The sequence below is a fragment of the Somniosus microcephalus genome, unplaced genomic scaffold, assembly GCF_052327205.1.
Source record: "Somniosus microcephalus isolate GS21.2 unplaced genomic scaffold, FLI_Smic_1.0 scaffold13, whole genome shotgun sequence".
NCBI classification, from domain to species: Eukaryota; Metazoa; Chordata; class Chondrichthyes; order Squaliformes; family Somniosidae; genus Somniosus; species Somniosus microcephalus.
This window is the reverse complement of record NW_028225200.1, coordinates 297,952-310,025: the sequence shown is the minus strand read 5'-3', so window position 1 is coordinate 310,025 and position 12,074 is coordinate 297,952. Positions and strand designations below refer to the sequence as shown.

The 12,074-nt window shown below is 49.8% G+C and overlaps 1 protein-coding gene across 1 annotated transcript; it reads right to left on the bottom strand.

The window, feature by feature from the left end:
* Positions 1 to 556: 556 nt before the first annotated feature.
* Positions 557 to 1,544, bottom strand: LOC147083934 (uncharacterized). The gene has a single exon (XM_085980011.1). The coding sequence runs from the start codon at positions 1,455 to 1,457 to the stop codon at positions 750 to 752; it is 708 nt and encodes a 235-aa protein (XP_085836137.1). The 5' UTR covers positions 1,458 to 1,544; the 3' UTR covers positions 557 to 749.
* Between the last annotated feature and the right edge of the window lie 10,530 nt (positions 1,545 to 12,074).

Here is a 12,074-nt window from a genome sequence, read left to right as displayed (position 1 = left end):
ACGGTCCGTGAGGTTATTATCAGATTCACACCCAGACGTTGTGCCTTCACTTGTCTGGCACTTCATCCCATAACATGGGTACAGGGGCTCAGTAATGTTTCATTCATCAGAAAAGGACAATGTACAACAACATACTGGGCAGCGTAACAGAATCTCACCATAGTTACGGGGCCATAAATATAATAGTCATTAATAAATCCAGGAGGGAATTCAGGAGAAACTTCTTTACCCAGAGAGTGATGAGAATGTGGAACTCGCTACCACAGGGAGTAGTTGAGGCCAATGGTATAGATGTATTTAAGGAGAAGCCAGATAAACATAGGAGGATATGTCGGAGGAGGCTCGTGTGGAGCATAAACCCCGGCATGGACCAGTTGGCCCGAATGGCCTGTTTCTGTGATGTACATTCGATGTAACAACATGAACAGTCCACCGGTGCGCTCGAGGCCTTCCGCGACCGGTGGGTACCGGAGGGACTGGCGTACATCATCACCACCGAAAATAGAATTTTAATTTCATTTAAGTTTCCTTTAAACTTTTTTTGTTATGTTACAGGTTTTATTGGTTGTGATGGTTGACTTTTAATAGGCAATTGCCTGTGATAAGGAGAAAAACAAAAATAACATTAACAGTTAAATCAAGGGAATCATCAGCACAACAGATTGAAAGATTAAACAGCAGCACAAGAATTTATAAAACATTCATCCATTCCACGTTCATGTCTCCCCAGCTGTCTACAGGACCCTGCGCTACAGAACAGTGTGAACTCGCTGGTGACTCAGCAGGTAGGCTGACCGAGTGAATCCCTTCCCACACACAGAGCCGGGAAATGGCCTCTCCCCAGTGTGAACTTGCTGTTGTCTAGTCAGAGCCCCGGAGCTTTTAAAGCTCTTCCCACAGTCAGAACATGTAAATGGTCTCTCATCAGTGTGAACAAGCTGGTGTATCAGCAAGTTAGATGAATCAGTGAATCCCTTCCCACACACAGAGCAGGGAAATGGCCTCTCCCCAGTGTGAACTCGCTGGTGTTTGGTCAGAGCCCCGGTACTTTTAAAACTCTTCCCACAGTCAGAACATTTAAACGCTCTCTCATCAGTGTGAACAAGCTGGTGTTGCTTCAGATCCTTGGAGCATTTGAAGCTCTTCCCGCAGTCAGAACATTTAAATGGTTTCTCATGAGAGTGAGCTTGCTGGTGTCTCAGCAGGTTGCATGAATACACAAATCCCTTCCCACACACGGAGCAGGTGAACGGACTGTCCCCAGGTTGACTGCGCCGATGGACATCTGACGCAGATGGCGAACTGAATCCCTTCCTGCTGTCCCCACCTTTACCCAGTTGCTCCCCGGTGTGACGGAGCACGTGTCTCGCAAGGTCAAGCGATCGGCTGAAGGCGAGTCCACACACGGAACACGTGTGCGGTTTGTCTGCGCTGTGATCGCTGCTCTTTCCTTCCATGTACAAAGGCCGATGATATTCAGGTTCTGATGAATCGAGCGACTCTGTCAGATCCTGACGTGATGTTTGGTCTGAGCTTCCGGTCTGTAAATGCTCCACTTCTAAAACCCTGTAAAAGGAGTGTAGAAAGGGGTAAGAGGGAGAATGTTGTCTCATGTCACTCTTTCCCAGCCCAGGGGCAGTGAAGCTGATTTTCAGGCCCCAGCTGCTGCACAGGTTGGTTGAAAGAATCAACAGTAATGGCAGCTGCAATCCCCACCAGCCCCCGCGCTCCAGAAAGCGCTCCGGCCGCCGTGCTGAGTTGTGACTGACCCCGCGCATGCGCCCATGGCCCCGCCCTCTCCTGCTCCACAGGCGCCCGGCCCGCACCGCGCATGCTCAGCACACACCCTGGGCCCCTGTCAATCATCCTCCCCCGCGCCTGCGCGCTGGGCCCCTGAGCTCCAGGCTGCCGCGCGGGGCTTTCTTTGTAAAGTCGGTGTTGGTTAAGAGCCGCAATCAGTGAGGGAAACATAGAAACATAGAAGATAGGAGCAGGAGTAGGTCATTCGGCCCCTCGAGCCTGCTCCGCCATTCAATGAGATCATGGCTGATCATCCAAATTCAGTACCCTGTCCCTGCCTTCTCCCCATATCACTTGATCCCTTTAGCCTTAAGAAATATATCCAACTCCTTCTTGAATATATTTAATGAATTGGCCTCTACTGCCTTCCGTGGTAGAGAATTCCACAGGTTCACCACTCTCTGGGTGAAGAAATTCCTCCTCATCTCTGTCCTAAAAGGCTTACCCCTTATCCTTAGTCTGTGACCCCTCGTTCTGGACTCCCCGACCATCGGGAACATCCTTCCTGCATCTAGTCTGTCCAGTCCTGTTAGAATTTTATAAGTTTCAATGAGCTCCCCTCTCATTCTTCTAAACTCCAGCGAGTATAAGCCCAATCGACCCAATCTCTCCTCGTACGTCATTCCTGCCATCCCAGGTATCAGTCTGGTGAATCTTCGCTGCACTCCTTCCATGGCAAGAACATCCTTCCTCAGATAAGGCGACCAAAACTGCACACAATACTCAAGATGTGGTCTCACCAAGGCCCTGTACAACTGCAGCAAGAGATCCTTGATCCTGTACTCAAACCCTCTCACTACGAAGGCCAACATACCATTTGCCTTCTTAACCGCCTGCTGCACCTGCATGCTTACCTTCAGCGACTGGCGCACAAGAACACCCAGGTCTCGTTGCACTTCCCCTTCTCCCAATCTATTGCAGTTCAGAAAATAATCTGCCTTCCTGTTTTTGCCACCAAAGTGGATAACCTCGCATTTATCCACATTATACTGCATCTGCCATGCTTCTGCCCAATCACCCAACCTGTCCAAATCATACTGGAGTTTCTCGGCATCCTCCTCACAGCGCACACGCCCACGTAGCTTTGTGTCGTCTGCAAACTTGGAGATATTACATCTAGTTCTCTCGTCTAGATCATTTATATATATTGTGAATAGCTGGGGTCCTAGGACCGATCCCTGCGGTACCCCAGTAGTCACTGCCTGCCACTCGGAAAAAGAGACGTTTATTCCAACTCTTTGCTGCCTGTCTGCCAACCTGTTCTGTATCCAAGTCAATACCTTGCCCCCAATCCCATGTGCCTTAACTTTACACGCTAATCTCTTAAGCGGGACCTTATCGAAAGCCTTCTGAAAGTCCAAATACACCACATCCACTGGTTCTCCCTTAGCTATTCTACCAGTTACATCCTCAAAAAATTCCAGTAGATTAGTCAAGCACGATTTACCTTTTGTAAGTCCAAGTTGACTTTGTCTGATCCTGTCACTGTTTTCCAAGTGCTCTGCTATTACATCTTTTCTAATGGACTCTAGCATTTTCCCCACTACCGATGTCAGGCTTACCGGTCTATAATTCCCCGTTTTCTCTCTACCACCTTTTTTGAATAAGTGGGGTAACATTAGCTACCCTCCGATCCATGGGAACTGTTCCAGAGTCTATCGAATTTTGGAAGATGATCAGCAATGCATCTACTATTTCTAGGGCCACTTCCTTAAGTACCCTAGGATGTAGATTATCAGGCCCTGGGGATTTATCGGCCTTCAATCCCATCAATTTGCCTAACACCATTTCCCTACAAATACTGATTTCTTTCAGTTCCTCCCTCTCATTAGCAGTAACATAGAAGATAGGAGCAGGAGTAGGTCATTCGGCCCCCTCCAGCCTGCTCCACCATGCAATGAGATCATGGCTGATCATCCAAACTCAGTACCCTGTCCCTGCCTTCTCCCCATATTCCTTGATCCCTTTAGCCTTAAGAAATATATCTAACTCCTTCTTGATGCACTGTCCCCAGGTGGGAGCAGCTCAGTCAGCACAGAGCTGGGGCTGGAATCTGGGAGAGGGGCCGCAGGCAGCGGGCCTGGCAAAGGGGCAATCACTGATTGAATAATAAACAGGGGGAAGGGGACACTAACCTCACATCAGATATATCTATAGCTTAAGTAGACAGATTTTAAGCCAAACGATGGGACCGAAGGCTGCAATTCCTGCGCCATGCGGGAACTCCGGGATGCTTCACGTGTCCTGGTGAACCGTGTGTGCAGGAAGCACCTCCCGTGGCTGGAACTCGAGCTCAGGGTCTCTGAGCTTGGGGAGTGGCTGGAGTCAGTGCCGGGCAGACGGGAGGCTGAGAGTTTCCTGGAGTGCACGTTCCAGGAGGTGGTCACCCCGCAGCCACAGAGAGTTTGTGGGAATTGTAACTGGGTGGCCGCCCAGCAGTGTTTGAGGAGGCAAGGCAGTGCAGGAATCCCCCGGGAGTGCGGCACTCTCAAACCGGTTTTCAGTGCTGAATCCCGGCTAGGGTGGCGACACCTCGGTGGGGAGAGTGCAGTCTAGAGCGCATCCACTGCACTGTGGGGCAAGGCCAATTTCAGTGGAGTGAGAATGGATCTGGCCCGGGTAAATTGGAATCAAAAATTGGCAGGAAAAACTGTAGAGGAACAATGGGCTGCCTTTAAAGAGGAAATAATTCGGGTACAGTCGAGGTACATTCCCACTAAGGGGAAATGTATGGCAACTAAAGTCAGAGCTCCCTGGATGACGAAAGAGATAGAGAGTAAGATGAAGCAGAAAAAGAGCGTGTATGACAAATGTCAGGTCGAGAATACATCTGAGAATCAGGCTAAATATAGAAAGCTCAGAGGAGAAGTGAAAAAGAAAATACGAGGGGCAAAGAGAGAGCATGAGAATAGAATGGCAGCTAACATAGAAGGTAATCCAAAAGTCTTCTATAGGCATATAAATAGTAAATGGGTAGTAAAAGGAGGGGTGGGGCCGATTAGGGACCAAAAAGGAGACCTACGCACGGAGGCAGAGGGTAAGGCTGAGGTACTAAATCAGTACTTTGCATCTGTCTTCACCAAGGAAGAAGATGCTGCCATAGACATAGTGAAGGAGGAGGTAGAGGAGCTACTGGATGGGATAAAATTGATAAAGACAAGGTACTAGAAAGGCTGGCTGTACTTAAAGTAGATAAGTCACCAGGACCGGATGGGAAGCATCCTAGTACGCTGAGGGAAGTGAAGGAAGAAATTGCGGAGGTACTGGCCATAACCTTCCAAATCCTCATTAGAAACTGGGGTGGTGCCAGAGGACTGGAGAATTACTAAAAACTAAATGAGAACTTTGCATCTGTCTTCACTGGAGAAGAGGATGCTGCCAATGTAGCAGTAAAGGAGGAGGCCGGAGCGATACTGGATAGGATACAAATAGATAAAGAGGAGGGACTTCAAAGGTCGGCAGTCCTCAAAGTAGAAAAGTCGCCCGGTCCGGATGGGATTTGTCCTCGGTTACTGAGGGAAGGAGGGGTGAAAATTGCGGAGGCTCCGGCCACAATCTTCCAATCCTCCTTGGACATGGGGGTGGTGCCAGAGGACAGGGGGATTGCAAATGTTACAGCCCTGTTTAAAATAGGGGAGAGGGATAAACCCGGCAACTACAGACCAGTCAGCCTAACGTCGGTGGTGGGGAAACTTTTAGAGACAATAATCCGGGACAAAATTAATTGGCCCTTAGAAAACTACCATGGGATTAAAGGGATCAAGGGATATGGGGAGAGTTGGATACCGCAGGGATCAGTCCTTGGACCCCAGCTATTAACAATATATATTAATGATCTAGATGAGGGAACTAGATGTAATATCTCCAGGTTTGCAGATGACACAAAGCTGGGTGGGTGTGTGTGCTGTGAGGAGGATGCTGAGAAACTCCAGCATGATTTGGACAGGTTGGGTGATTGGGCAGATGCATGGCAGATGCAATATAATGTGGATAAATGCGAGGTTATCCACTTTGGTGGCAAAAACAGGAAGGCAGATTATCTGAATGGCAATAGATTGGGAGAAGGGGAAGTGCAATGAGACCTGGGTGTCCTTGTGCACCAGTCGCTGAAGGTAAGCATGCAGGTACAGCAGGCGGTTAAGAAGGCAAATGGTATGTTGGCCTTCGTAGTGAGAGGGTTCGAGTACAGGAACAAGGATGTCTTGCTGCAGTTGTACAGGGCCTTGGTGAGACCACACCTTGAGTATTGTGTGCAGTTTTGGTCGCCTTATCTGAGGAAGGATGTTCTTGCCATGGAGGGAGTGCAGCGAAGATTCACCAGGCTGATACCTGGGATGGCAGGAATGACGTATGAGGAGAGATTGGGTCGATTGGGCTTGTACTCGCTGGAGTTTAGAAGAATGAGAGGGGATCTCAATGAAACTTATAAAATTCTAACAGGACTGGACAGACTAGATGCAGGAAGGATGTTCCAGATGGCGGGGGAGTCCAGAACCAGGGGTCACAGTCTAAGGATAAGGGGTAAGCCATTTAGGACAGAGATGAAGAGGAATTTCTTCACCCAGAGTGGTGAACCTATGGAATTCTCTACCACAGAAGGCAGTGGAGGCCAATTCATTAAATATATTCAAGAAGGAGTTAGATATATTTCTTCAGGCTAAAGGGATCAAGGGATATGGGGAGAAAGCAGGGACAGGGTACTGAATTTGGATGATCAGCCATGATCTCATTAAATGGCAGAGCAGGCTCGAGGGGCCGAATGGCCTACTCCTGCTCCTATCTTCTATGTTTCTATATTTCTATTACTCTCACTATTACCTCAATGCTAATGAATCGGGGGGAAACTCTCCACTGGCTGGAGTCAGACCGAGCACAAAGGAAGATGGTTGTGGTGGTTGGAGGTCAATCATCACCGCCCCAGGACATCGCTGCAGGAGTTCCTCAGGGCAGTGTCCTCGGCCCAACCATCTTCAGCTGCTTCTTCAATGACTTTCCCTCCATCATCAGGTCAGGAGTAGGGATGTTTGCTGATGACTGCACAGTGTTCAGTGCCATTCACAACTCCTCAGATAATGAAGCAATCCATGCCCGCATGTAACAAGACCTGGACGACGTTCAGGCTTGGGCTGATAAGTGGCAGGTAACATTTGCACTACACAAGGGCCAGGCAATGACTATCTCTGACAAGCGAACATCTAATCACCTCCCCTTGACATTCAACAACATTACCATCACCAGATTCCCCACCATCAACATCCTGGGGGTCACCATTGACCAGAAACTTAACTGGACCAGCCACATAAATATTGTGGTTACAAGAGCAGGTCAGAGGCTGGGTATTCTGCGGCGAGTGTCTCACCACCTGACTCCCCAAAGCCTTTCCACCATCTACAAGGCACAAGTCAGGAGTGTAATGGAATACTCTCACTTGCCTGGATGAGTGCAGCTCCAACAACACTTAAGAAGCTCGACACCACCCAAGACAAAGCAGCCCACTTGATTGGCATCCCATCCATCACCTTAAACATTCACTCCCTCCACCACTGGTGTACCATGGCTGCAGTGTGTACCATCTACAAGATGCACTGCAGCAACTCACCAAGGCTTCTTCGGCAGCACCTCCCAAACTGACAACCTCTTCTACTTAGAAGGACAAGGACAGCAGGTGCATGGGAACACCTGATAGAATACATAGATCCCTGAAGGCAGCAGGACAGGTAGATAAGGTGGTTATAAAGGCATATGGGATACTTGCCTTCATTAGCCGAGGCATAGAATATAAGAGCAGGGAGGTTATGATGGAGCTGTACAAAACGTTAGTTAGGCCACAGCTGGAATACTGTGTGCAGTTCTGGTCACCACACTATAGGAAGGATGTGATTGCATTGGAGAGGGTGCAGAGGAGATTCACCAGGATATTACCTGGGCTGGAGCGCTTCAGCTATGAAGAGAGACTGGACAGGCTGGGGCTGTTTTCTTAGAACAGAGAAGGCTGAGGGGGACCTGATTGAGGTGTACAAAATTATGAGGGGCATAGATAGGGTAGATAGAAAGGAACTTTTCCCCTTAGTAGAGGGGTCAGTAACCAGGGGGCATAGTTCCAAGGTAGGGGCAGGAGGTTTAGAGGGGATTTGAGGAAAAACTTTTTCACCCAGAGGGTGGTTGGAATCTGGAACTCACTGCCTGAAAGGGTGGTAGAGGCAGGAACCCTCACAACATTCAAGAAGCATTTAGATGAGCACTTGAACCACCATAGCATACAAGGCTACGGACCCAGTGCTGGAAAATGGGATTAGAATAGACAGGGCTTGATGGCCGGTGTAGACACGATGGGCCGAAGGGCCTCTTTCTGTGCTGTATAACTCTATGACTCTATGACCACCAACTCCAAGTCAAACACCATTCTGACTTGGAAGTATATTGCCATTCCTTCATCGGCGCTGGGTCAAAGTCCTGGAACTCCCTCCCTAACAGCACTGTGGGAGTACCTGCCAGACTGGGTCTGCGACAGGTGGTGAGGGAACCAACAAGAGGGAAAAACCTACTTGATCTCGTCCTCACCAATCTACCTGTTGCAGATGCATCTGTCCATGACAGCATTGGTGGAAGTGACCACCGCACAGTCCTTGTAGAGACGAAGTCCCGTCTTCATGTTGAGGATACCCTCCACCGTGTTGTGTGGCACTACCACCGTGCTAAATGGGACAGATTTCGAACAGATCTGGCAACTCGAAACTGGGCATCCATGAGGCGCTGTGGGCCATCAGCAGCAGCAGAATTGTATTCAACCACAATCTGTAACCTCATGGCCCGGCATGTCCCACACTCTACCATTACCATCAAGCCGGGAGATCAACCCTGGTTTAACGAAGAGTGCATGCCGGGAACAGCACCAGGCATACCGAAAAATGAGGTGTCAACCTGGTGAGGCTACAACACAGGACTACTTGCATGCCAAACAATGGAAGCAACATGCGATAGACAGAGCGAAGCGATCTCACAACCATCGGATCAAATCAAAGCTCTGCAGTCCTGCCACATCCAGTCGTGAGTGGTGGTGGACAATTAAACAGTTAACAGGAGGAAGAGGCTCCAAAAATATCCCCATCCTCAATGATGGTGGAGCCCAGCACGTGAGTGCAAAAGACAAGGCTGAAGCATTTGCAACTATCTTCAGCCAGAAGTGCTGAGTGGATGATCCATCTCGGCCTCCTCCTGAGGTCCCCAGCATCACAGATGCCAGTCTTCAGCCCATTCAATTCACTCCACGTGATGTCAAGAAACGGCTGAAGACACTGGATACTGCAAAGGCTAATGGGCCCTGACAACATTCCAGCAATAGTACTGAAGATGTGTGCTCCAGAACTAGCTGCGCCCCTAGCCAAGCTGTTCCAGTACAGCTACAACACTGGCATCTACCCGGCAATGTGGAAAATTGCCCAAGTATGTCCTGTCTACAAAAAGCAGGACAAATCCAACCCGGCCAATTACCGTCCCATCAGTCTACTCTCAATCATCAGCAAAGTGATGGAAGGTGTCGTCGACAGTGCCATCAAGCGGCACTTACTCAGCAATAACCTGCTAACTGACGCCCAGTTTGGGTTCCACCAGGACCACTCAGCTCCTGACCTCATTACAGCCTTGGTCCAAACATGGACAAAAGAGCTGAACTCAAGAGGTGAGATGAGAGTGACTGCCCTTGACATCAAGGCAGCATTTGATCAAGCGTGGCATCAAGGAGCCCTAGCAAAACTGAAGTCAATGGGAACCAAGGGGAAAACTCTCCATTGGTTGGAATCATACCTAGCACAAAGGAAGTTGGCTGTGGTTGTTGGAGTTCATTCGTCTCAATCACATGACATCACTGCAGGAGTTCCTCAGGGCAGTGTCCTAGGCCCAACCATCTTCAGCTGTTTCATCAATGACCTTCCCTCCATCATAAGGTCAGAAGTGGGGATGTTCGCTGATGATTGCACACTGTTCAGCACCATTCGAGACTCGTCAGATACTGACGCAGTCCGTGTCCATATGCAGCAAGACCTGGACAACATTCAGACTTGGGCTGACAAGTGGCAAGTAACATTCGCACCACACAAGTGCCAGGCAATGACCATCTCCAACAAGCGAGACTCTAACCATCTCCCCTTGACATTCAATGGCATTACCATCGCTGAATCCCCCACTATCAACATCCTATCCTGGGTGTTACCATTGATCAGAAACTGAACTGGACCAGCCATATAAATACTGTGGCTACAAGAGCAGGCCAGAGGCTGGGAATTCTGTGGCGCGTGTCTCACCTCCTGACTCCCCAAAGCCTTTCCACCATCTACAAGGCACAAGTCAGGAGTGTGATGGAATACTCTCCACTTGCCTGGATGAGTGCAGCTCCAACAACACTCAAGAAGCTCGACACCATTCAGGATAAAGCAGACCGCTTGATTGGCACTCCATCCACCACCTTCAACATTCACTCCCTCCACCACCGGCGCACTGTGGCTGCAGTGTGTACCATCTACAAGATGCACTGCAGCAACTCGCCAAAGCTCCTTCAACAGCACCTTCCAAACCTGCGACCTCTACCACTTAGAAGGACAAGGGCAGCAGACGCATGGGAACATCACCACCTACAAGTTCCCCTCCAAGCCACACACCGTCCTGACTTGGACCTGTATCACCGTTCCTTCACTGACGCTGGGCCAAAATCCTGGAACTCCCTTCCTAACAGCATTGTGGGTGTACCTACACCATATGGACTGCAGCGGTTCAAGAAGGCAGCTCACCACCATCTTCTCAAGGGCAATTAGGGATGGGTACTAAGTGCAGGCCTAACCAGCCAGCGACGCCCACATCCCATCAATGAGTAAAAAAACAAAAATTGGCCTCAACTGCCTTGTGTGGTAGAGAATTCCATAGGTTCACCACTCTGTTGGCGAAGAAATTCCTCATCTCTATCCTAAATGGCTTACCCCTTATCCTTAGACTTAGAGATGAGGAGGAATTACTTCACCCAGAGAGTGGTGAACCTGTGGAATTCTCTACCATAGAAGGCAGTAGAGGCCAATTCATTAAACATATTCAAGAAGGAGTTAAATATATTTCTTAAGGCTAAAGGGATCAAGGGATATGGGGAGAAAGCACGGACAGGGTACTGAATGTGGATGATCAGCCATGATCTCATTGAATGGCGGAGCAGGCTCGAGGGGCCAAATGGCCGACTCCTGTTCTTATCTTTATGTTTCTTCTTTGTTCAATCTGAAGAACACATGAGAGGGGGGGAGGGAGTCCCTTTAAATGTGGAGGAAGTGGGTGTCCCTTTAAATTTGGAGGTGTGGGTGTCCCTTTAAATGTGGCGGGTGTGGGTGTCCCTTTAAATGTGGAGGGGGTGGGTATCCCTTTAAATGTGGAGGGGGTGCGTGTCCCTTTAAATGAGGAGGGGGAGGGAGTCCCTTTAAATGTGGAGAGGCGGGGCCGCGCATGCTCATTCGGACCCCTCACCACAACACCAGGCTGCCAGTGCGCCTGCGCGAGGCCTCCGGGGAGCAAACGGAAGGCCGGGCCCGGGGAAGAGGCGGAATCAGCGGCCGGGGTAAAGTCAAGTGTTGGGGAATCGATTTAAATCGAGGTGAGGGGGGAGCGGAGAGCGAGATTATAAAGTAAAATACGAGAAAAACCAAACCTGAGAGTCAGGCGGGCCGGACATCTGCGGATGCCGAACGGAGCGGATTGATCCGCGCGGGGTGGCGGAGTGAGCCGGAGCAATGTGATTGTGACTGACGGGAGCGCTGACCAATAGGACGAGGGCGGAGGTGGGAGGACTGACCTGGGCGGCCTGGTCCTCCAACCAATGGCGGCGTGGCAAGGGGGCGGGGCCTCCTCTCCAGCTCAGGTGCGCTGGGGCCGATTGTGACGCGCTGTCCCCAGGTGAGAGCAGCTCAGTCAGCACAGAGCTGGGGCTGGAATCTGGGAGAGGGGCCGCAGGCAGCGGGCCTGGCAAAGGGGCACAAGCTTCACAATACAAGCTTCTTTCAAATGCACAATTGTTTCCTACACACAGCCTGGGTCACTCTGCAAAAAAAACTGTTTAACAATTCATCATAACTCCCCTACTTTAGGAGAGGCGTAGAGTGCAAAAGCAAGGAAGTTATGATGAAACTGTGTAAAAGACTGGAGTCAGCTGTGGCTCAGTGGATAGCAGAGTCAGAAGGTTGTGGGTTCAAATCCCGCTCCAGGGACTTGAGCATATAAAGCGAGGCTGACACTCCAGTGCGGTG

Excerpts from the sequence above, each read along its gene's own strand:
- LOC147083934 (XM_085980011.1), bottom strand. The coding sequence starts at position 1,457 with ATGGAAGGAAAGAGCAGCGATCACAGCGCAGACAAACCGCACACGTGT.